Below are 24,595 nucleotides of genomic sequence, written 5' to 3' on the forward strand. Positions count from 1 at the left end.
CTGATGTCCCAAAAGATCCCAAAAGCAGTCTCCAGGCGTATCACCAATGGTTTAAAGGTGATCACAATGAGCTTGGCCTTGGCTGCCTAGCAAAACGCGTGTGTTGACATGTGACTTGTTTAAATGTTGGAAATTGTATTTGTTTTTGTTAGTACATAAAAAAACGAAGTTCTTTAAGTGTATTATGTACATTTATGATCAAAAATGGTGACTTTAATTTAATGCAGACAGGTGTTTTTACAGCAGCCTTAACATATGGAGTCATAACAGTGCCATTAAATGAAGCAAACAAAAAATTATGTGAAGAAAATATTACTAGAGGACACATGTAAATCTGTTTCAATAAAGAACACAAATAGTTTAAAAATATGTAATTACAAAGAAAAAGAGAAATGGATTTTAATAGATATATTTGGACATTCTGTTTTGTTGCCTGAGTTTGCTGCAATTTATACTTTTATTATTTCATATTCATGTCTATTTTTGTATTCATTTCAATTTAAAATTTAATTCACCTCAGAAACTGAAATCTAAAATCTTTAAGTGCTTTCCTTGAAAATAAAGCTGTCATCGCAGCAAGCAACATTTACCTGCCTAAAATGAGATTTTAAAAATCTTCTTTTTGGCTCACAATGTCTTGTGAGATCATCTTTATGGGCTCATAAGGCGATTGGGCTTAAAATAAATGTAATTTGGTATTTTAGATATAATATAAATTAATAATCTTAGTAAGTTTTCAATTTTGCAGCATTAATCCTTAAAGGATGATCTACTTGCAGCATCCAGGATTAGAGAATCTGACAAATTCAATCTCAGGCAACACCATCATCCGGTCTGGTTGCTCCATTCACAGAGCTGTTACTCTCTAAAATGATCAGTGATCATGGTGTGTGAGTCTTTGGTTTGAACTGGATGAAGCCATGACGCTTGACCAGATTACTGGCAGAAATCTCCACATTCTTCTTTAGTACACTGACACCTTTTTGCTCAGTGTGTTGCTGCTTGTAGCTGTCAGTCTTATCCACAGCTCTCAGTGGTTTACAGTTCTCCAGTGAAACCAAACTCCTAAGACAGAGCAGTGTGACATCTCAGGAGTGTGTGAGGTGACAGATTTGGTTACAGCTCAGATTGTAGGTCAGCATGTTCTGCTGAAGGAAATCTCATTGAGCTCTGACACTGAGACGAGCTGCCTATGTCTACTTCACTCTTCAATCTTTCAGGACTGTCTTATCCATAAACCCACCAATGACACTGGACCCTTTGAGGTTTAAGTCTCATCCCTCTTTAGACTCAAATAACAAAATAATTTGAGTCTGCACTCATCAGTACCGGCATACTTATCTTATGAAATGTATTTTGAAATCAATCATGTTCAGATGACTAGACACCTCAACTGGGACCGATGCTTAAGTGCAAAATTCTGCAAATCCTGAGCTGTCAATGAACATGGCAGGAAATGCTCAGGAAGTTCAACCCCATATCTCCTACGCTGCAAAGGAGAGTGGTTTAAAAAGACATTCATCAGTTTTAAAATTGCATTTCAAGTACCAAAAAGTTGATATTCATACCAAGATAGGCTATGAGGCATGATTTACTGGGAGAAACCAGGCAAATCTATGTAAAATTATCAGTTAACAGAGCCAGTGTAGCTGGAATGGAGTGATCCTTGTTTAATAAGCTTCTATTTGACTGGAGGTCCAATGAAGCTCTTTTAAATAAATCACCCAATATTCAACTGTTTAGGGTTTTCAGTCACAAATGTGCAGACACAAAATCAAGCATATGTGATACATTTTCAGGGAGTCCACTTTATTTGAAGATTTTGTTCATCAATATCACAAAAAATCATTCATATAGAAAACATCACATAGAAATGTAAAGTGTAGGTAAAGTGTACCATTTAAGGGTTTATTGAGGGAGCAGAGTAACACACATGCTCCCTGTGTTAGCTCATTCTTTATTAACAACACAAAAACCCAACACAGTAAAACCACGAGGCATTCTGTTCATTTGGTGAACAAATCAGTCCGTATAAACGACTCAAACTGCTTGACTCAGTGCAGTTTAAAAGGTAGATAAAGGTAGAGAGGTGCAAGTAGTCAAACAGGGCGTGAAGTCAGTGCACGTTAACCACGAGGGCTGAGGAGCAAACGGTTAGTGTTTTATACAGAATAACAAGGGAACACATTGTTCTCAGGTGAAGTGAAATAATGCTAAATGACGGAGCTCCAAGTAGCAGCACTTTCAAACAGCAAAAACAGTTGCTGTGAACTGTCTCCATTCATGCCAAAATAGAACTCCAAGTCAGAACGTTTACATGCAGTCATATAATTGTGTTAGTCTGACTCAAAACTGAACTCACACATTTAGATAACAGGGTTGGGAATCTATTTCATGTTGCATGTATACACCTTAATCAGACCCAATGCCTAACATAACAGAGGTCACCTTAACATATAAAAGGTTAGTTAGCTAACTTGTCAGCAGGGCCAACCAGAGCTTGGCGTGTTAGCAGATAATGTTGCAGAGTCTGACATCAGTCACTAATAAATCCATTTTACTTCGGTGCTTGTACATTGGGCTAAGTACAGTGGTCCAGTTAGATTTCCTAATCAAGCTGAAACTCAGATTCAGATTCAGATTCAGACGACTTTATTAATCCCCGAAGGGCAATTAAGTTTACAGTTTACCCTGCCTTATTGAAACTGTAGCTTTACTTACCTGTGCATGTAAATGTACTGGCTATTTTAGAGGGGAAACTAAGCGCAAGAATGGCTTCACCACAATTAAAGAGACAGATATATAAATGATGGGATAAGTACACTTGGATCACGAGTGCAAGAGAGAAAGACAAAGAATCCTTCTATAAAACTAGAACAATATTTTCTATAACTACAGCAAACTCCCTATGTTAACTACATGAACCATATTAGAGTACAAGAGTCCACAAAACATTGAAGCATTTTTGTAATTGTTTCAAAATGCCAGTATTAATAGTGTATTTTTGCCAGCTACAGATTATTTTAAGACCTGAACAGCAGAAATAGACCATTTATGTAAAATTTATATTCTTTTTTGCAATCCAGAAACATCCCTAACTTTGCTTTTATTAATCTCATCAGACTCTATCAAAAACAGCAGTAAAGATACCTGCCACAACACAGGAGTTGCTGCTCTACCTGAAGTGATCACTTATTTTTAGATATTGGACTGTGTGAATAGAAAAACCACTCAGATCGCTTTTTGCCACACAGCTATGCCAAAATAGACTTGTTGTTGTTTTGAAGTTGGAGTAAACTGTTAACGCCTGATATAAATCGCTGATTAAGTTGAAGACAAATCTGATTAAACAGTTTGAATGTCGTGCAAACAAGAGATTAGTATTGGTAAATTTAAATTAATTATCATGCAATCAACTTAAGCTTATCCTAAACACGCCTCAGTGTTAAATAAAGAATATCTCCTTATTTAAGATGCTTCACTACATGAACCTAACAAAGCTGTAAGGTATTCAAAAGTTGAAAACATTTTCACATTCATCAGGGTTTTCCATTTTCTATCGCCCTTACCTAACTTGTCTTTTTTCCCAATGATAGTGATGTTTTCAATGTTTGATGGATTTCAATTTTTACTAATCATTGGCAAAAAAAAACAACCATATTCTTCTTAAATTCCTGAAGTAACATGTCAAAGTAACCCAGTGCTTTGTTAAAAAATTAATATTATCAATAAAGTGTTAGTTTTGAGGGTGTGAAATATCACAGAATTATATTTTAAAAATCCATTCTTAATCGTGCTGGAGTCACGGTCATATTACACATGGCTAAATGGCATCTTTTCCTTCCCATCATGCTCAGGGTGGGATATTAAAGTGTTTCTTTCGAAAGGATAACACCAGACTGCATTTCAGTGTTAAAAGTTCTACAATTTTGCAGTAGTAAAATTCTGTTAGTATATTGGTAAATATTTCAAGTTAAATAACATCTTGGATTGTCCACTAAATACAAGTAGACAACAGCTAATGTTAGCATTCATCCAGTCAAATAAAGGCCTGTTTCCACAGCTGCCGTTCTACGCTCTGGCAGAGCTCATTTTATAAGACAGTGCAGGACAGCGTTTAAGCACTCAGCATCCTGTTTGAAAAACCTGCTCTTGATTAAAAATACATACATCTTTTAGAACAGTGCCATGCTCATCAATCCCTCTTCTCTCTCATTGACCGATCAAAATCAAGAAGTCTCAGGACTTCTGACAATGGTGGAAGAGAACCTGATCTGACTCTGGGTTTCCAGAGCTACAGCTGCTGCAAAAGTCAGGACGGTATCATTTATGATGTTTTCATGTTGTCTTGGTGATATTTCCTTGAAAAAGGGAAATATGAAGCACACAGAGCTACTCAAAACAATGTTATGGTTACTGGCAGGCAGTATTAATTCTGTTTACTGCTAATATGTCTGGCGATGTACTACGACTACCTTTTTTCCACGAGAAAGATGAGAGTGAAACTATCTGAAAATAAATCTTTGGTACTAAAACTGTGAAAAAGTAAATTAAGTTTTGTGAAGAAGTCTGAAATGTTAGTGCTGGACTGTTGGACATTCAAAATCCATGATATTTCTCCACTGTGCATATATTTGGTATTTTCATCAGTCTTTTTTAAGTCAATAAAAGTATTGATATTGCATAAATAAAGTCATTCATATTTTCATTAATTTCACAAGTTAGTTGAATAATTTAGTTCAAAAAGAAAAAATATCTTGACCTAAACGTAGATGTAGGGACTTTTCATTGACTAAAACTATAAAGGTTTGAAATGACTAACATCTCACTAAATCAAGAGAATGTTTAAATCGAAAAACTAAATTTAAAACAGCTGCCAAAATGAACACTGCTGCTGAGGAAAGCAGATGTCAGCTTCTCTAACCTAGCAGCAATAAACGCTGATAAAAAGCATCCTGAATGGAGGTTGTGGGCGATGTCAGTGCAGCTGTGGACATGGGCCCTTATTTCACTGAAACATGTATTCTTTATGCACTTTTTTAATCATAAAACATATTTAATCAGATAAAACTCTTTCAAAACTTAATGTAAGCAAGAAAGTGGCTGACGGCTAACATTAGCAGTTCTACACATGCACAGGGAGAATGTATTCTTTGTCTTCAGATTGACAATTTTTTTTTAAAGTTTTAGTCACATTTTTAACCTTTATAGTTTATGTCAGGTCAAGTCAACAAAAACAAAAGTTTTAGTTGATTAAAAGTCATACCGATTTGCTTTTACTAATAACCAAGGCATTCATTTTCTTTGAACTCATCTACTCAGCCAAACCGTAAAATAAATATAAATATAAAACTCATATATTAATGTACTTTCATTACTCTAATTGATTTTAAATATTCAGATGAACATACTGACGAACCTTATATGCACAACTGTGAAATATTATTGGTTTTAAAGGTCCAACAGTCCAGCACTTACATTTTAGTTTAGTCTCCTTTATGAAAACTAAACTTACTTTTTGTCAGAGTTTTTATCTCCAAAGATCAATTTCCAGCTAGTCTTAGTCTCTTGTGAAAGAAAGGTAGTTGACTATGATTTTTTTTGTCATCATGTCAGTTGACAAAATCAACACTGAACAGTGCCAACCACTACAACACCTTACAGCCCCTGGTGGGTCAGAGGTAAAATTTCTTGTTTAAAGATTTAAAAATGGCTTGATATAAGGGATGGGTGTGCTGTGTTAATTTCTAGATATCTTCTGCCTTTATTTAGAGAAACTGGGATGAGAAAATTTGGAATGATATGTGATAAAGGAGACACAGGCCCAACTTAAAGGAATAATGCAATATTTTTGAAGTTGGGTTGTATGAAGTTCCTAGCAGAAGTAGTGGCATTGGCCTCTGCTAGGTACCTCACACGACCCTGACCGCTAGGCTATCTGCGCCCCCTGGATCGAGGCGCAGATATCAGCAATGTAAATATTAAAGTGTTCTTATTCTCCATTTTACAAGTACTCAATCACTAGCAAAATTTTATCTCTATACATTGTCATCATACAAAAATATACAACAGACACGGGTTCCTGGTCGACTAAAGTGTGGGGCTCATTAGTTCTGCATGTTTGCAGAATGGCAGTCTACAAATCCCAGTTCCAAAAGACATCATCTTTCATTTGCTGATCAGTCAAAAAAAGGTAAACTAATAAGACTTTGTCTGATTTCCTGCATTTGCGCATAATTCACAAAGGGAAGATGTTATCCTTCAGAAAGCAGCTTCAAAACCTGGTTCTGATATCATTGGCTAAAATTTATATTGAAAAGGCTAAAAAGATGCGTATAATGAAAGTCCTCTAACTAACTAAACAAATTAATGCAGCTCAAAGTGAGCTGTCAGAAATGATGCTGTTAAAATGAGTTGGCACTGAGTGCATCATGAATGCTGTAGAAAAGTTAAGTTACGTCACTGTTATGTTTGTATAAATAGTTTATTGAAACAGCACAGCAGCTGTATTGTGTTGGCACTTGTAAATAAAATGTTTGAACTGTCCCTCTCCTGAACAAAATGGTGAAATGATTCACTGTGATCTTTGTATTAGTGGTTGAATGACCTGGTAATAACAGATGTTAAACTAAAAGCTTAATAAGATTAAACTGATGTGACCTGTTAAACACAACTTTATACGACATGCATCACAGCACGCTGCACGACTCACACGCTCTGCTACCATGCAGGATGAAGGAGTTGGTGTGGGGGCATGCGTTTGATGGCTGGCAGTGGTGTGATCGGGTTTGTGCGGGGACATGACAAGGAGAGGGATCAGATGATGGTCTTGAGCTCCTCGTCAGTTAGCTGGTTGACTGCCATGATTTTTGTCAGCTGTTCAGCGTAGCGTGTCTGATCCTGCATGAAGTGGGGGATGCGGATGTTCTCCATCTGAGCCAGCGGCTTGAGACGGTCCACGTCTTCGAATGAGACCTGAAAGCACAGAAAAAACAAAAGACTAAGCAAACTGCGAAACGGAAGCTGTAATGAACCAGCAACATAAATTCAGGCATGCATCCATGATGGCTATAGATGACAGGAGTAACTCCATTATTGCATAGAAGTCAAATATTTAAGTAAATAATAATAATAATAATAATAAGTAAACAGACGAGACTCCCAGAAGATTGAATTTCCCTTCGGGGATAAATAAAGTTCTTGTATTGTATTGTATTGTATTGTACTGTATTGTATTTTAAAAGCTTAGGAACAAATAGTCTTATTTAATTTGCCAGCACAGTCAAGATTTTCCTAATGACTTTTTGGTCTCTAGCCCTTATTTCAAGGTTTCTTCAGGACCTTGGCACCTCAGTTAATAAAATACTACAACAAGAACCTAAAAAAATCATAACAAGCATTTCTTTGTTTTAAAAGACACTTGTAGGAGTCAGACACATGTCAAAGCACTTTGTAAACCCATGTTTTTAAAAGTGCTATACAGATAAACTTCTTATTATTATTATTATTAAATATGACATACTTCTTAATAAACCCTAGGTGCATTCATGCTGATGCATCATCCTGCTGCTTAACCTGCTCCACCCCAGCCTGCTCCTTTATAGTAGAAAGCTTGATGCACCCTCATATTCAGATTCATGCTGTTATGAATTAACTGCTTTTGAACTAATTTCATTGTGTTCAATACAAATTGTAATAACTGTATCTATCCAAATGGGAGTTTCTAGTTATGGGCTCTTTGGAAAATCTAAGCATGCTGCCTTACTAGCCCAGGGAGCATCTTTTGAGCAGAGACTTCTCCACCAACTAAAACTGTACATCCATTTTGCAGGGGTTAGGGTTGCAACAAAATGGTTAAATGGTTAAATATGTGACGAGAGTGTTCCTGAATGAACCAACATAAACTGAAAATTTGAGGTTTGTGTTCAGCTCTACCCTATATCTCAAATATGGTCACTTCTGCCTCCAGGAAACAGATTAAATGGCTAAAAAGGACAATTCAAGGCTTAACAAGGTAAAAAGGAAACTCAAACAAACCAAAAGGTAACAACCTGTGTTTTAGTGTTGTGTACAAAAGTAGGTACACTTTTAATTTATATACTCTTTAGAAGTGGGTATACTCTTCATTTTAAAGTGGGTACACTCTATGGTGACAAAAAAGTAAGTGGGTATAGTCCTTATACCAGCATATGCCTTGCACTACATCGCGGGTAACATCCATGTGAAAATTGTAAAAAACCTATCACTTCTTACATCACGTTCAGGCACTTTGCCTAATCATCAGTGCCTGCAGCTCCTCTGAAGCAGAAAACTGTCTGTTCCCTCTGTAGAGAGGTTGTTATGTAATCCTCATTCAGCCTCACTCTCCTTTCATTTTACTCAACGTCTGATCAGATAGAATCATCTGAGTGGTAAAACTTTTATTTTCCACCACTGAATGTCATAAATGATATAGTTACCCTGGTATTTTCTAGTATAGTCATGCAGTTGAAGCTCTTGCAGAGAGGAGGTAGCATTAAAATGATGATGTCACTGAGAGGAGCGTCCAGAGACAAAGCAGGATTGTTTGTCCACAGCAGTGAGAGACTCAAACACCAAAGAAAGAAGCTCTTAAAGGAACATCACATTAAGAATCCAGACTTTTTTTGGACACTGTCAGCGTACTGAGGGCTAATCTGTCACTTTGAAGCAGAGAACCTGTCAGCATTAAAGACGCCTCTGGTTAACTAATGCATCAACTAAACATAGAAACAGTGCCTGGCAGCAGAGAATAAGGAAAGATACAAGGTCACTCTCAGTTTGTTTCACTCTGTAAGGTTTTGTGTGCAGCACTGTGGCCGACCTAAAGACTCATATTTGCAGGTTTATGGGGTCTTGTGCAGAAAGTATAATTTCCCTGGCATTAATATCCACGCAGATGCGTACTAAATAGTTGTTTTTTAGGGTAGCTTGCAAGTAATGTTTTCATATTATTGTTTCCTCTGACAGATTGGGGCTGAGCTGTAAACACACAGTATGTAAATCATCCACCAGGGGGCTCTCAATCAAAACAGTAACAAGAGATCAACACTGCTTAACTCCAACGTAAACTTCTTGCTTAAATCTACTCTGTTCCACAACAACCTTACCCCATAAAGTGTATTTACTAAACAGTGAACTAACAATTTTGTTTCATGGATGAATTTCACATAGTGAGGGAGAAAAGCTGTTAAAAGCTTTATACAGCTTTCTTCTCTCATTATGTGAAATTTATAAACGAAACCAGAACATTGGTATAGTGTTGAATAATGCCTTGTGAAGCGTAGTTTTTAATGAAGAGAGTCCTGTGTTCAAAATAAGAAGTAAGCACACCTTGGGTGCAGGTATCCCAATAAGATGCCTGAACCACCTCAACTTACTCCTTTCGATGTGAATGAGCAGCAACTCTATTCCAAGCTCGCCCCAGATGTCTGAGGCTTTTTGAAGGGTTTAATTCTATGTTCATGAAACGTAAATGCATGGTAAGGTAAATATTTTGAGTCATATGCTTTGGCTGTATGAGGGTGGACTCCAGATTTTTGGGGGGTTCAAAGAGGACCATGGCATACTAAGGTTTGGGAAAAGCTGATCCAGTAATTATTTAATGAGGTTGCTGCTGAAGGAATTGAGTGATACCAAACAGTTGATTAAGCTGCCTTACCTTGCCTAAAGCCATTAGTAAAGGGAAGTTGATCTTGTCTCTGTATCTCAGGATTTTTAGGATACCATCCAGGTAGACCTGGTCTTTACTGAAGCAGCCTGCAGTGTAACAAAAGAACACATTTAATGCAAACAGTGTGGAATGAGTAACTTCTGTTGGAGTGCCTTAATCTAACATTTCATAAATTCCATTGGTTGCGTATATTTGGTCTTTCATTTGTGAACCTCAGACTTTACACAGCAATATATTAACCTGGCTGTGATGTATCCGTCTGGCCCCTCTTGGCTCGGACGCAGTAGTCCCAGCGGGTGTTGGGGTCCTGGACGAAACGTCCCAGGTCGTGGAAGAGCTGAGAGAAGGACATGTGGCTGGCCTGGTAGACAGTGTAGTAGAGCAGAGCGGCCCGCCACAGAGTGGGGTCTTTCCTAAACAGAACACTGTGGATGCTGGCCAGACCTTCCTCTGTGGGATTCAGAGGCTTCAGGTTGTGCTTTTTTCTGCCCACACTGCTGCTCCACGGCTGGTGGCAATTATTGACTCCACGGAAATAATGTGTGCCTGGTGGATACAAACAAGAACTATAAATAAAAGTGAGATAATTTTCAAACCAGTTTTACAAGGGTTGCATGTTATCATTGGTACATCATCAGTACCAGCAGATAAGAACTTAAATAGTAAATTATTGGTGCTGGAGGACATGAAAATTTCTGCCAACATATACAGATGATTTTTGGGCCATAGCTCCTATTCAAAAGTCACTTACTATGATATAAAGACAATTTGAGGATTCAAAGACATCAACTTATACAACTTGTACATCTAAGTTAGGTAGCTTGATCCAAACCTTGACCTGAGGTGGAACTAATTAATTTTTGAGGTTAAACGTCACTGCGGCCTTACATATTGTGAGGTCACAGTGACCTTGTTCCATATAGCTTCCTATGAGCTGTACCTTCTCAACTGACCACTTTCACGGAGTGGCAGTTGTATACCTCTTGGAAGCATACAACCGCCACGTGGTGGTTCTAGTTTTTCTCATATCCTGAAGGGCTGTTTCCAATGTCTGCTGAGAAGCTCCAGAGCTGCTGTACTTTACTTACCAATCTCATGCCTCAACATGCCCTCCAGCCACTGCTCTCGGGCTGTGGAGACATTGATGGTCAGTGTGGGTCTGCTGTTCACCACAGTCATGGACGCTCTGGACAGGAGGTCATCTGTCACCTGCACTACAATCTACAAAAATCAGACAGTGTTATTTGTTTGCTGTATCTATATATTTTTTTAATTTCACTTAAATAACTTTTATTTTATTAAAGGATAACGACAAATGACAGTGTCGCATGACTATTTGATTGATCTTTTCTTGGCTCTCTGATTGGTATGTTGACCCACCAATCAGAAAGTCCCCTCTCATAGCAACCACTGCCAGGCTATTTTCAGTTAAACAAACTTTCACCCAGGTCAAGTCTTTATAGTGCATTGTGGTGAAATTATCACCTTATTTTGGTACTTCATCAAGGTGAGTTTAGGGTATTGAGGCTCCTTCAATGTAGTTAGTAGTGGAGGCAAATTCTGCCATTGTTATACTCATCTATTCTCTCTTTTACTACTAACTTGAATAAAAATGTGATTTTGCCTCTTGCCTTAAATGTGGGTCCAATTTAGATACTATTCTAAATTACAAACACTTTCTTTTAGGGCACCAGCTAATCATATTTGGCAGCTAGTGGTTGGGGTTGTTTCGTTCTGTATGATGTTTGTTTGACTCTTTGATTGTTATAGCCATTATATAATGAAGGTCTGTTAAGTTGTATATGTAAAGAATTCAATTCATTGGAGAGTGTTTTTAATCCTGCTTCCTAAACCAAAGGTAAATCATGAAAAATGGATTTGACTCTTATGACGACCACATAGCAATTCAACCCCCTGACAATCAATACAGAATTGAATTGTGGAGTATTTTCGGTTGTGTCAAATGAGAAGGAGCCTGGTAACAAGTGATTCTGTCTGACCTAGTAAAAAAGTGTGTGGAAAATTTGAGTTTGACTCATTGTTGAGGCTGAAAATATATATATATATTTTTTTTTTGAAAATTAAATTTTTATTCACAATAATTTACAGCAAATAAACCTGCTATTATGTGTTTTTGAAAAGGTTATGAATCATGTTTAACTTGTTGTCATGGCTTCTCTGTGACTTAGAGAAGCCCATCGCTGCAAAGATAGACCATTTTATTAAGTAATCCCAAAATCCATACAATGCTTACAGCAGTTTTTCTGATAAAGGGATTTACAGCAAGCAGACCAAACAAGCTGATGTGTACATTTTCCTATCCTTAGTTTCACACTGAGTTATTCAGTGGAAGACAGCAGGAGGATGTTTTTCTTAAGGGAACACTAAAAAGAAACATACAGGACAGGATAAGAGGAAGAAAGAGATGAAGACTGGGTGAAGAAGTGGACGGATATAGTCATAAACTAAAGCACAAGTCATTCTCAACACCTGGAGATATTCCTGGATATAACCTGGAATTGGCTTGTTAAAGTTAAATTTTACAGATTAGATGCTTTTTGTACAGAGATCTGCTATTCATGGATTATTAAGAGGACAAAAATTACTGGAAATGTAAATATTTTAAGCTGTACCAACAAATGACTACTGCAAAGTAACTAAATATGATTGTAGGCCAAAATAATGCTTCAATACATTTAAACAAAGTATAAAAAGGTACAACACACTGCCAAAATTATTTATCTTTAATAGTCATACATACATAAGTTACAACATCCCTAGGTCAATATCAGTGCTCAAATAAGGAAATAATATTTAAAAGAAGATGTGTGTTTTTCTTTAGACTGCTTTAAAGAGCAAAATTCACATGGTAGCAAGATCAAGACCTGTAGGACCTGGCAGATCCTGTTTACATGAAAAACTCCAGAAGCATGGGCGTTCTGCTGTGCTGCTACAGGTCACACATGGCTATGTTGCTATCAGTGAGTCCAAGGCAGAAAGGAATGACAAAAGAAGTGTTAGGTGTATATTGTTTTCCATAGGAGTTCAGCTTTCAACTTATTGAATACTGTCATGATACTTAACCTACACTGCTTTAATCCTGTCAGCTATCATCTGACAAGGCAAGTAAAGCTCTCAGGGTATGGTCAGTATTTTACAACTTGAGGTGTTGCCAGAGGATAGTCAGATATCTGATATCTGATACCCAGGCATGGACTTCCTCCCCATTTGCTGGTCATTGTAAACAGTTAGACTTGCAAAAGTTGTCCTATTTCGAGAGCAGATATCTGTTTATAAAAAATGATAAAAATGGAAGATGTCATCTGATGATAGCTTCTGGTTTCTCAGAGTTCATTCTAAACAGTGGGATAAAGCTCTTTACCATCAATGGGGCCTCTATCCCAATCAATGCATGCACAAACACAATTTGTAAATGCTGCTCAGACTGCAAATTAGTTCCAGAATGCTTCCAACAAAATCTTATCCAACACATCAGTATTAAGTATTCAAATGAAGATACTTGTTTGCTAGACATGATCATGGGTTTTTCCACCTCCCCTGTTGACAAAAAAACGTATCCATTCAATCATTACTGTTATCTTTTTAACTTGAACAGTAATGCCATTAATCCCCTCTTGGAAGACTTAAATTAGCAAAGAAAATCAAAGAGCCAGTGAATGTGTTAAACTTGACCTGCAGTAGATATGTGCATGGGTAAATATTCCTATGTACTGTACCTATAAAAAGTGCTTATAAAAAGTATTCGCCCCCTTGGAAGATTGCATTTCAATATAATGAATCAATATAATTTGGCTTTTTTTGGCAAACAAGATTAAAAAAACCTCTTTAATCTTAATGTCAAAATGAAGAAAAAGATCAAAGAAAATTAAAGAAAAAAGATTTCTACAAAGTAATAGAGCTGGGTATTGCCACTGGTTTCCTGAATCGATTCGATTCCGATTCTCAAGGCCACGATTCGATTCTCGATTCCATTCCATTCGATTCAATATCGATTCATGTAAAGATATCTTAGTAAAAAATCCTATGTTGTTTCTACATTTAAGAGATTCTCAGAGAACTTAAGTTGGAAATAGTACAAAGAATGTTCCAACTAGGCACATTATTAAAAATTTCAGGGTTTTTCATCAAAAATTGACCCTAAACTAATAGTACTTACATCACTATTTTACCTACATGTGGCCCATCCTGGATATTGTCCTTTTTTGTTCAGTTTACCTCTGTCTTTGTAGTGTTTAAATCCAAAATGCAGTCAAGTTTGGAGGTTCCTTCAGTGGAGCAGAGCTGCCAGGCTCCATCATGTTTGTTTTTACAGAGATAAGTCACTTATTGCATGTCCAAGTTGAAACTCTTGTTGTTAAAGAATAAAAATAAGAAAATTAGATCAATTATATTTAACTTTTTTTTTTTTTTTTACTAAAAGCTATTACTAGTAGTAATAGTCACATTTTCAGATATAGTGCATACAGTGTGGTGCTGTAACGTTTATCCGTCTGCTGTCTGTGAGGTGTGTACTATAGACACACACCTATGCTCTTTAATTCAAAGATCCACAGCACTTATAGAAAGAAATATGCATCATGTTATCTATCATACTATGTACATTGTATGTTGTTGTGAATGTTAAATTATGCTAACTTGATAGAAAATCTACATGAGATGCGAGTTTGTTACTCATATCTTTCTAAATGACTGAGCGCTCTGTCATTTCCCTGCTGTAAACAGCGGGGACATGCGTAATTTGCGTGTGAAACGGAGGAATAGGGGGTTGTAAAATTAAGCACACTGTACAGAGCGGCATATACGGGGGTTTCACAAATCAGTCGAGGTTTGCTCCACTTAAACGTAGCATCTCAGACAACATACAGCTTTCGCTGTATGCTTTGAGTCATTGTCTTGCTGGAAAACAAATCATCTCCCAAGCCATAGTTCTCCTGCAGACTGAATAAGATTGCCTTACAGGATTTTCCAATTTTTTGCTGCATTCATTTGACCCTCTACCTTCACAAGCCTTCCAGGGCTGGCTGCTGAGAAGCATCCCCACAGTGTGTACAGCACATGCCCACATGTGCAGTGTTTGGTGTCCGCCAAAAATAGTGTCTTGTCTGATGGCGAAAAGCACCATTTTGGTCTCATCAGACCAAATACAGTAACTATCTTCCTCTGACCATGGAGTCTCCCACATGTCTTTTGGTGAACTCTGGTTGAGATTTAATGAGTTTCTTTAACAGTTGCTTTCGTTTTGCAACTCTCCCATAAAGATTTGACTGGTGCTACCAATCTGAATAATGTAAATTGTGATGGTCCATCCTTTGTTCAATGCATAGAAAGATGGTGTCATTTAGGCAAGGACTTCAGTGAAACTACTGAGAAAAAAGAATGTATAAACTAGAGTCCGATGGATTGATCAGCGGGCCGATTAATTGGACCGATTATAGCGTATCACAGATTAATCAACATCAGCCAATATGTAGATATATTAACCCTAAGAGCTCAAATGGCACTGATCCATGAAAGCTCTCCGTTGTGCCTTTCTAATCATGTCTTTTGAACCGTAAGTCATAGAAACGTACTCTTTTTTCCTCTGAAAGCTGACCATTTTGCCGTTTGTTTGCTATCATTGATGTCTCTGTAGCTCTGAAGGATGCCGTTGTAGCGAGCCCGGAACTTTGGTGACTCTTCTGGGTCTTTGGAGATTAAATCCACAGTGTTACATCTAATGATAAGCGTTTTGTTATCCATTTTTAATCCATTTTCGATCATGTACTTTGACTTTCTTCAGTGGGCAGCCATATTTGTTGACATGCAAAGCATTGTGGGAGTTGCAGGCGACCAGTTGTGTCTCTACAGCTTAGAGGAGTAGAGACTCAGGAGTAGAGAATAAACAATGATAAATGCAAGTGTTAATTCACATGTCCACCATTATCTAATAAAAGACTATTATACAGCGTTTTAAAGTTGTCTAAGCTGCATCTTTGTGGAATAAACAAAGATAATATAAATATAAGAATTTGTGTTCATGTCAGTGTTCTTATTTCATATATCAGCTGATATGTCGGTTATCAGCTTTTTTTTAGCTCCCAGTATTGGTATCAGCATCAGCCCCAAAAATCCCATATCGGTCGGGCCCTAGTATAAACTTCTTTTCACCTCACTTCAGGACAGTTAAAATCACTTTTAGGACTGTTCATGAACAAGAGTCATCACAGTTTGCACCCCAGCTATGGCGGCTGGTTAAGATGGCAGTGTCCATAAACCAGCTGTAGGATATGTCTATAGATATTCCTGTTTTTGTCTGCATTGGATTTCTTCCATTGTATCGATATGAGCCCTATATACAAAAATAACAGACATTGTTAGAACACTTAGTGCTCCATGTGACTGTTCAGACTCTAAAAATTTAATTTGAATAACCTTTAAACCACAGTTGCTGTACTTTGCTTAAAAATGTTATTCTGTCATCTGTCCTAGCTCAACCAAAAGCTTTACCTCGTCTAAACCCATTAGGACTTCTCCAAGCGTACATAAGGTGTGTGTACATGTGGTGTAATGTGCTCAGTGACACATTAATAATTTGGTGATGTAATATGAAGTTGTGTTTGGTTATATAAACGCAGCTGAGCTCAAGCAAATTGCAGGATGACTTCAGTGAAGTGGTTGCTTTTTGCAAGGTCTTCTTTCCCCTGGAGCTTGTTTGCTTTGATTCCCTGCCGTCTGCTGCTTGTCTGCCGCTTGTTACGATGATTTTTAAAACCACAATGATACAGACTTCAGCCATGGAGAAATGTTCAAATAACAACCCTCCTGAGCCTTTTTTGTATACTCAAGAGTGGATGCTGAGTGCTGAGCTGTGTTTGATTCAAACGTGTACAAATATGCATATGAGTTTGCAAATAAAAAGCAATACCAACATTCCCTGTCCTCCTACCTCCCCCATGCAGCCTTCCTTCTCCATGTATTTCTTCACGTTGTGCCAGATGCGACTCTTGGTGAGGAGGTTGCCCCCGGTGATTTGTTCAAACTTCTCATAGCTGCCATACCGCTGCAGGGCTAGCTCCATGATGTGCACTGCCTGCAAGAGAAGTGAAGTTTGTCACGTAAAGGCTTCCTGTGGCTACGAATGTCTTTGATGGGAAGTACATAGCAACCTTTGGTGCTCCTAATTTTAATAATTAACTACTACTACATCTCTCAGATGAAGTCCAAATAGAGACAAACACAAGCAGCCAGATATCAGACTAAGGTTGTCAGAAAACTAATGCTTTGGTCTTTTGAAATGATATATGATAATTGAAAATTAACCTAAAAGGTCAAAATATGACTTAAAAGTCAAAATTGTAAATTCAAAAGGGCAAAATATGTGGGGGAAAAAATTCTAAATTGTAAGTTTAAGTCATAATTGTGAGACACAAAATTGAAAATATGATATTAAACACAAATTAGTTCCATTTCTACATTTCTGACTTCATTTTATGTCTTTACTTTTTCAATTTGTATGACTTAACAAGGACATTTTGGTTAAATAAAAGTTAAATTTACATTTTTATACTAGTGGAAATCTGCAGACCTCATACCGGTGAGCCAATTATATTTAAAATATTATATGCTCTTGACATAAGCATACATTTCTTATTCTTTTTGCATAAAATCCATGCCACTAGTTGTGATGCTGATTTAGCTCTCTCTTGTTCTGTATAAGCCACAAAAAGGGTGCTATTACATAAAGTCTGCCAAAAATCTTCCCATGACAAACACTGAGCCAGGTGGGAAAGATGTGTAAAAGTTAGCATGAGTCGTCTTGAAATGCTCTCTCAAGTTGTTTTCCTTGCACATCAGTGTGCATTCCCAGTTTGAAGAAAATCCCTTTAAGTACCTTCGGGATATTGTGTTTAAAAGAAAGAGATGCAAATTTGGCCGAATGACCTTGACTTTCAAAATTTGACCCCCAAAACACTATTAAAGGCAGACTTGAAATTTGTGCAAAGTTTGAAGAAAACCTCTCAAACTGTTCTCGAGATATTTCATTCACAAGAAATGTCTGGTTGGGCTACATAATGCCTACATAAGGCAGACAAACAAGTAGGACAGACGGAATTAAACAAACAACACGAGTATCCATTTCAGGATCATTTTGCTTTGTTTCCTGCTAAGTGCACTCACGCTTTCCTTTGTTTACTCCCAGTGTACTTCTGAAACTTTAACAACCTGAAACCAAACACCACACAGCTTTTTTTATGTTCACTATGAACATGTCTAATCTTTTGTCTTCCTTTTTCCAGTTGGGTGAGAGATCAGATCATGAGTTTGAATTGTTGTCTTTCAACAGAACAAATTAAGTGTTATAGTCTTCTTGATCATTAATACTATTCAGTAACCATGTTCCCATAATGTGGATGTTGTCAGACAACCTGTTTTTACATGTTCTTCCTGGTGACTTCAGCCATGTTCTACTCTCTCTCAGACGTAGACTCAGCCAGCATCAGCTTTGACATAAAACACCTTTGGCAGTAAGTCTCTGTGATCACAGCATCCAACCTGAGTGCTGCCATGCTCAGGTTTGCTCTCAGAGCAGCCAGCTCAGCACCGACCTCATGCACTCGGGATGTTGTTGGAGAAGTGATGAATGACCTGTCACTGCCTCTGGGACGAAGACTAGAGGAGTGCACTTACTGAATGTACTTTATTTTTCTAGCACGCATGCAAGTAAGTTTGTATAATTAGTTCAGTTTCTCTAAATCACCTTATTTAAGCACTTTTACAACTTATGGCAGCACTTAGACTTAAGATTAACAAATGTCTGGATATAAGAAGTTGGTGTAACCTTATCCCATCTACTGTGGCGCCTTTGTGAAAGAGTGTTAAACTTGAATTATTTCAAATCACCAGCACAGCACAACTAACTTGTCAAAGAGGATAGGATGTATCAAGGCAGACCCACCCTTCTGGTTGGTGGTGATGGCCATAAAGCTCAAGAGTAGTTCAGAACCCAGAAAATGGCCTTAGCTGGAGCCAATCTTTTTATAAAATCTGTATTTTCAAAAGCTGTGATTCGTATTACTGCTGGGGTAGCTGAGACTTTTATTTTCAAATGTTAAAGCAATAATACTCATAAAACAACACAGAGAGCATTGAAAAGGTAGAAAATAGAGTCTACAAAACACCCCGAATATCAGTGCAAATGTTTAAATGCTCACATCAAGGACTTGTGATTTCTACAGGAAGAAATAAGCTATGAGTTTATTGAATCCTTTCCCCAGAAAGTGTTCTCAGATTTATTTATCAGACACTGGTGATACAGCTCTGTAAGGTAACCTTTTGTATACTTCTTTTTTGACAAAGGGTATTTTTTGCAAGGCTGAAAAAAAAAACGATTTATAAGGAGGTGTATAACTGTAACCCGGGCCTGCTCGCAAAATTGGCCCCTAATAAACCAAGTGAATGGGCCCTCCCCAGTTGTGATTTATTGATGTATCAGTGTGTGCATGTTGGGTCAGTAGCATTGGTGCTAACATACATCCTGGCTAAGAGTTACCTCATTTTAGAGCTGAGGAGAGTGTCAGGCTACTATTGGGTTCTGGTGTTGAAATTATTTGTTCTGTTGCTATTTTTTAACTACCTTTTCCAATCATTTTTGCCACATTAAATTGCCATTTTCAAAGTGTTTGTCACTTTTGGCCTATTTTTACCTATTTTTACCCATTTTGCCACTTTTAACCAATTCTGCAATTATTAAAATCCCAGTTCATCACCTTTTTCTGCCAATTTTTGTCACTTCACCCATATCAGCCACTGTAAACCCATTTTTCCACTTTTTAACCTCTTTGCACCATTTTGCCATTTTATGCCTATTTTTTGCCGCTTTCAACTCATTTTTCCACATTTGACCCATTTTGCCACTTGACCCCTTTTTGAAACTTTTAACACATTTTTTGCCACTTTTAAACTGTTTGCACTGATTTTTCTACCTGTCTTCGCCACTTACTGTCTATTTTTTAACCCATTTTTGCCACTCTTAACCCCTTTCCACCATTTTTATTATAATTTCTGCCACTTTTAAATACTTTTCACTACTTGTTATGTCCATTTTTGCTCTTTAAAACCTACTTATGCCTCTTGTTGCCCCCTTTAACCACTTATTTGGGCCCATTTTGTCACTTAAGTTTCCACTCTTAACCCAGTTTTGCCACTTTTCACGCAATTTTCCTTTTTGTCACATTATTTAAAATTTTCACATAAAGTTGTCTCATCTTCTTCTATATTGTCTGGCATTCTGACATCTGGGCACATCATTTAGCCTAGCTATGAAGTCTGACTTAACTTTCAAAATGGTTTAATTTAAGAAAGGTAATTTCTTTTTAGGAGGGGGTTTACATTTTATCCTTTCTCCTGCCTAATGAGTGGCCTTGCTGTAACCTAACACACCAAATAGACTGTTTCATAATTTCACTGCATGGATTTATTGCACATGCATCTGGGAAACCTCACATATAAAGTGTTTGGGAAGGGTAGGACTTTCAAAAAATTCTCTAAAGGTGATTGAAGAAACATTCTGTCTGTCACATTCATGACAGGCCAAAGGCTGAGATGTACAGGCTAACTTTGCCATAATTGGCTATAATTCATCCTATCTGGAGACGTGCAAAAACATCTTTTCTGCCAAGAGAAGCTTTCTTTTTTTCTTTTTTCCGCTCTTATTTTAATAAAGAAATGTTCACTTCTGATAAAACTGCTGCTCTACTATAGCTAAGTCCAAGCCAATGGCAAAGCCTGCAGCAGCCATTGCTATCGGCTTACAGTACAATTTAACCCCGCCCATAGCAATAGTCTCGTTCTCCTCAAGTTACACTAATTGGTCAGAACTGTTTTTGGGACTGGTACAAACATTGTAGATTGGAGCTTTGCAAGATAGACTTGCCTGATGATAGGCATAGAGCCTGGCAAATCCATCTGCTTTGCAAGGTTTGAGAAACCACTACTTCATTTTGTCGTATTTTTTTTCATAAATGAAATAATATTTGTACTGCTTGTTAGAGAGGCTGCAGAGAAATACATTTTCAAAGTTTCAATGAAGGGTACCTGTCAAAGATGTCAATGTTTCCCCACAAAATACATTAAACTAAAAGATGTTTTTGTTTCAAACACTAACCTGTGTCAGGAAGCGATCTGAGGCAGTGTTATGCCGTTCCAGGACAGGTGGAGGGACCGGGTTACTGTAGTCAAACTGAGGATTGTAGTTAAAGTCAGACTTAAAGAACTTGACCTTCTCTTTCTCTACATTAGTTGGCTTTATGGCTGTGAGGATGCAGAGCTTCTTGGCATTTTCCACTTCCCGTACCACCACTTTGTGCAACACTGGGAGTTTAGTGCGAGGGGAATTGGAGATCTTCCTGAGCTGTGGGACTGTCCGGGGGGTCAGACCCATGGTGCTGCCCACGACAGCAATGTTCCTTGCTGGTTTCGGGACATTTGAGTTGCTGCCTGAGAGGACACGATTTGTTTGTGCAGGTTTCCCCCCACCTTCTGAGGAGCGCATCTTTTTAGGAATCATGCCAGGACGGTTTCTTTTACTAAATGTGGCACCACATCTTACTGATGTCTTCGGCCTCCTGAATGGGGACTGCTTTGGGCTCTTTTTCTCCTCCTCATCAGCGTGCAGCAGGACATTGAAGCTCCTGGAGCCAGTACTGAAAAGGTCCTTGAGGGCACTTGAAGAAATCTTCTCAAGGTATACTTGGCTTGGACTCAGTGCCTTGTCAGAAGAGTTTAAAATGTACTTCTTTGACATCTCTACTTCAGGCCAGTGGAGTCTTTCTAAAAAAAGATGTGAGAAGAGAAACAAGTAAGAAAAAAGAAAGTGACTCTTGTTTGCTTCTAACTTTAGAATCCTCTTCTCATGCACACCTTTTATAGAAAGCTTGATAGGCTAATCCTCTTTCAGGGCAGGATAAAATTAGATGCTTTCTGTGTATTTTTTTCACGACTTTGAAAACACGCTCACAACTGTCTTTAATAGACTTTACTCTTTAGTCAAAATACTGTGATATGACTCAGACAAAACCTAGTTTGACTCATCTTTGACTGCCATTACATCAGTTCATGACTATGCAACATTCATCAGTATCCTCCTTTCACATTAGCAATACCTCCCATCATTTCACCAGAGACTAACAGTGCATTACAGCATGGAGTCAAAGTGCAGAGCTCTGCGATTTCCAGCAAGCTGACCTGAAGCATCGTCATAGAGCGAGCAGAGAGGAGCACTGAGGTGGAAGCCGTGGAAACACACGCAGCACAAACTAATGAGCTCAGCAGCACAGCAATGATTGGAAGAGGAGAAGTATGAAATGTAGATTTATTGGTTTGTTACACGCTCAACCACCACATCAAATGCTATTATCTAACAGATCAGCCGGGTGTTTCATCATTCACTTTCAACTGATGTGATCGGCTGAGGTCGATTCATGCTGGAGGCAAAGAGGGGCTAAGCAACTTTAGATGGCAATGTTTATACAACAACTTCTGTCTAAATATCTGCAGGGTACTGAGTTAAAGTCTTACTGAATGGTCTAGAAATGTGTAAATGGCAATTCAAATTAAGGGTTCATTATGAAAAACAATGCTAATATTCCTGCTCATAAGAGGCCAATCAATAGGGAATCTGTGTGACTAAATATAGTGTTGCTAAAATTAGACTAATAGAAAACAAAGTACTGAGCTTACCTGCATGTCAACAAAGATAAAGCTCAAGTATTCTCATGCATTCTTCACTATTTATCCAAATATGAAACTCTAGTATGGATTTAATTAGCATGATTAGGAATAATCAGCATGATTCAGGACAAAGACACTGTCATGCCGCATAAACAATTACGAAGCAGAAAGATTTTCATCAAAAATGTGTCATTTCAGAAAATTTTAGTTTTAGTTTTTTTCAGGGAGACTAAATTGAGACTAAAATGTCAGTGCTAAGTTGTCTTAAGCTGTCAGTATATCCATCAGTATATTTTCCATTATTTAAAGTATTGATATGAGTGTATACATTTATGTTAGCTTTACAATTCAGCTGATTGAATTAGTTCAAAGAAAATACAAGTAAAGACTAATATGTTAGGACTTTTTATTGACTAAAACAAGACTAAATGCGTCTGAGTTTTCACTGACAAAGACTTGACTAACATTTTCAAGAGATAAAAATAACATAAATGTGACTAATATTAGAGGCTAAATTTAAAATATCAGACAAACTTAACATTGTATGAAACAGCATTGTTAATTTGTTTGATTTGACATTATTGTTACAGCCTAAAACTCCACAACCTTGTTTGTTTGTACAACCAATGATTACAGCTGATATAGGCAGCCTTTTATAGCCAAAGTATCAGTTGTATATAGGCAGAAATGTTCATATCTGCCAATACCTATAATTCACTTTTTATGCTAACATCTTCCAATACCAATATCATACCAATAATAACATGCATCTGTAATTGGCACCCAATACTGGGTCTTTTTGTGTTTTTAACCATCAAAACCTGCACACAAATTACATCGCACTGTCTTCATGTCACTGATTTCACTCTCATGCCACTTTAGTATAAGGAAAGGTTGGCAACATTTATGTACAGTTTCTATGGCACGTAGGAGTAGTTATGTCTTAATGATTAGAAATGTAAAAATTGCCCACCATGGGTGCCTAGATATCCTTTTTTCAGTATAGTTTCAATTTCACTAGAATCTATCAAAGTTGATCATTCTGGTATTATGGCATAAATTATTATTTCTTTACGGATAAGAAATATGGATATATATATCATGAGTCCTCATTCAGGCAGCTACATAATGTCAATATTTGATTTTGGTCGATATCCTACACCCCTAGTATTGAGGGAGAGGAAAAAAATAAGCCCACGCCTTTTAAATATTTGACATTTTCTTATCATCTAAGGGTATTGATATAGAGTTAATCAATGATAAAGTGGAACCCATATCTATCATTAACAGTTCCAAGCTTTGACTGAGAAATCACTTTGAATAACTGATTCTACACATGTAGGTTTGAGATAAAATTACTATATTGATGAAGCACTAAAACTTCGTAGTAAATGTTAATTTCGAGATCGAAAAGAACCAGATAAATTCAGCCTTACCTGTGACTTTTATTGACTCCAGCATCCTTTGTTAAATCTTTAAATCTAAATTGACGCTACCACAGAGGTGTTATTGGCAACTCAACGTTACCCTAGCTAAACTAGCCGGCTAATGACGTCTAAAAGAGACTACAAAGACAGAAATATTCTCTGACTACGTCTAAAACACGTAGAAATAATTATTAAAAGCTGTTTCATGGCTAACAGCTGAGCTGACATTAACCGTCCCGCCTACACGGAGACCGAGCCAAACTGACAAGAAAGAGCCGAGTTGGCTGTGTGGGACTGGCTCTGAATTCACTGAGCTGTTTCCATGGTTACGTTGGTAACTACGCAACAGGCGCGGGTGCTCATGGGAAATGTTGTCCTTTTGAGGCAGGAATGAACCAATATTGTTGTTTAATGTAAATTTGACAGTGAATCGAACGTTTAGAAAAATCAAAAAGCTGTCGCTTCTTTTTGACTTGGTTGTATTCATTGCCCTTTATATTTGAATATGGATTCTTTACTTTTATTTGACGCTATGATTGTAGTTCTATTGATTGGAACTGCTTGTCGTCTGCTACTTTAACTCTAAACCCTGAGCGATGTTTGAAATCAATCAAAATCTTAATGTAGTAACAACACCAAAGCTTAAAAAATAAAGGCCATTTCCCTTACTGCATTTCCGAAATTGCTGAAAAATTTCTTAAAATTAAGTTATGTTTTCTTTAAATGTAAAAGAACTGTATCTATCATA

At 37.4% G+C, this 24,595-nt stretch overlaps 1 protein-coding gene across 1 annotated transcript; it reads right to left on the reverse strand.

Annotated features, from left to right (window-relative positions):
• Positions 1-1,808: 1,808 nt before the first annotated feature.
• Positions 1,809-24,096, reverse strand: si:dkey-222b8.4 (uncharacterized protein KIAA0895). Its single transcript, XM_041809818.1, has 7 exons — positions 23,857-24,096; positions 20,856-21,520; positions 16,638-16,781; positions 10,780-10,912; positions 9,932-10,237; positions 9,680-9,777; positions 1,809-6,975 (listed from the first exon to the last, which is right to left on the reverse strand). Exons 1-7 carry the CDS (start codon positions 23,879-23,881, stop codon positions 6,817-6,819), a joined length of 1,530 nt encoding a protein of 509 aa, XP_041665752.1. The 5' UTR covers positions 23,882-24,096; the 3' UTR covers positions 1,809-6,816.
• Positions 24,097-24,595: the final 499 nt, after the last annotated feature.

The sequence above is a fragment of the Cheilinus undulatus genome, linkage group 16 (genome assembly GCF_018320785.1).
Source record: "Cheilinus undulatus linkage group 16, ASM1832078v1, whole genome shotgun sequence".
NCBI lineage: Eukaryota > Metazoa > Chordata > Actinopteri > Labriformes > Labridae > Cheilinus > Cheilinus undulatus.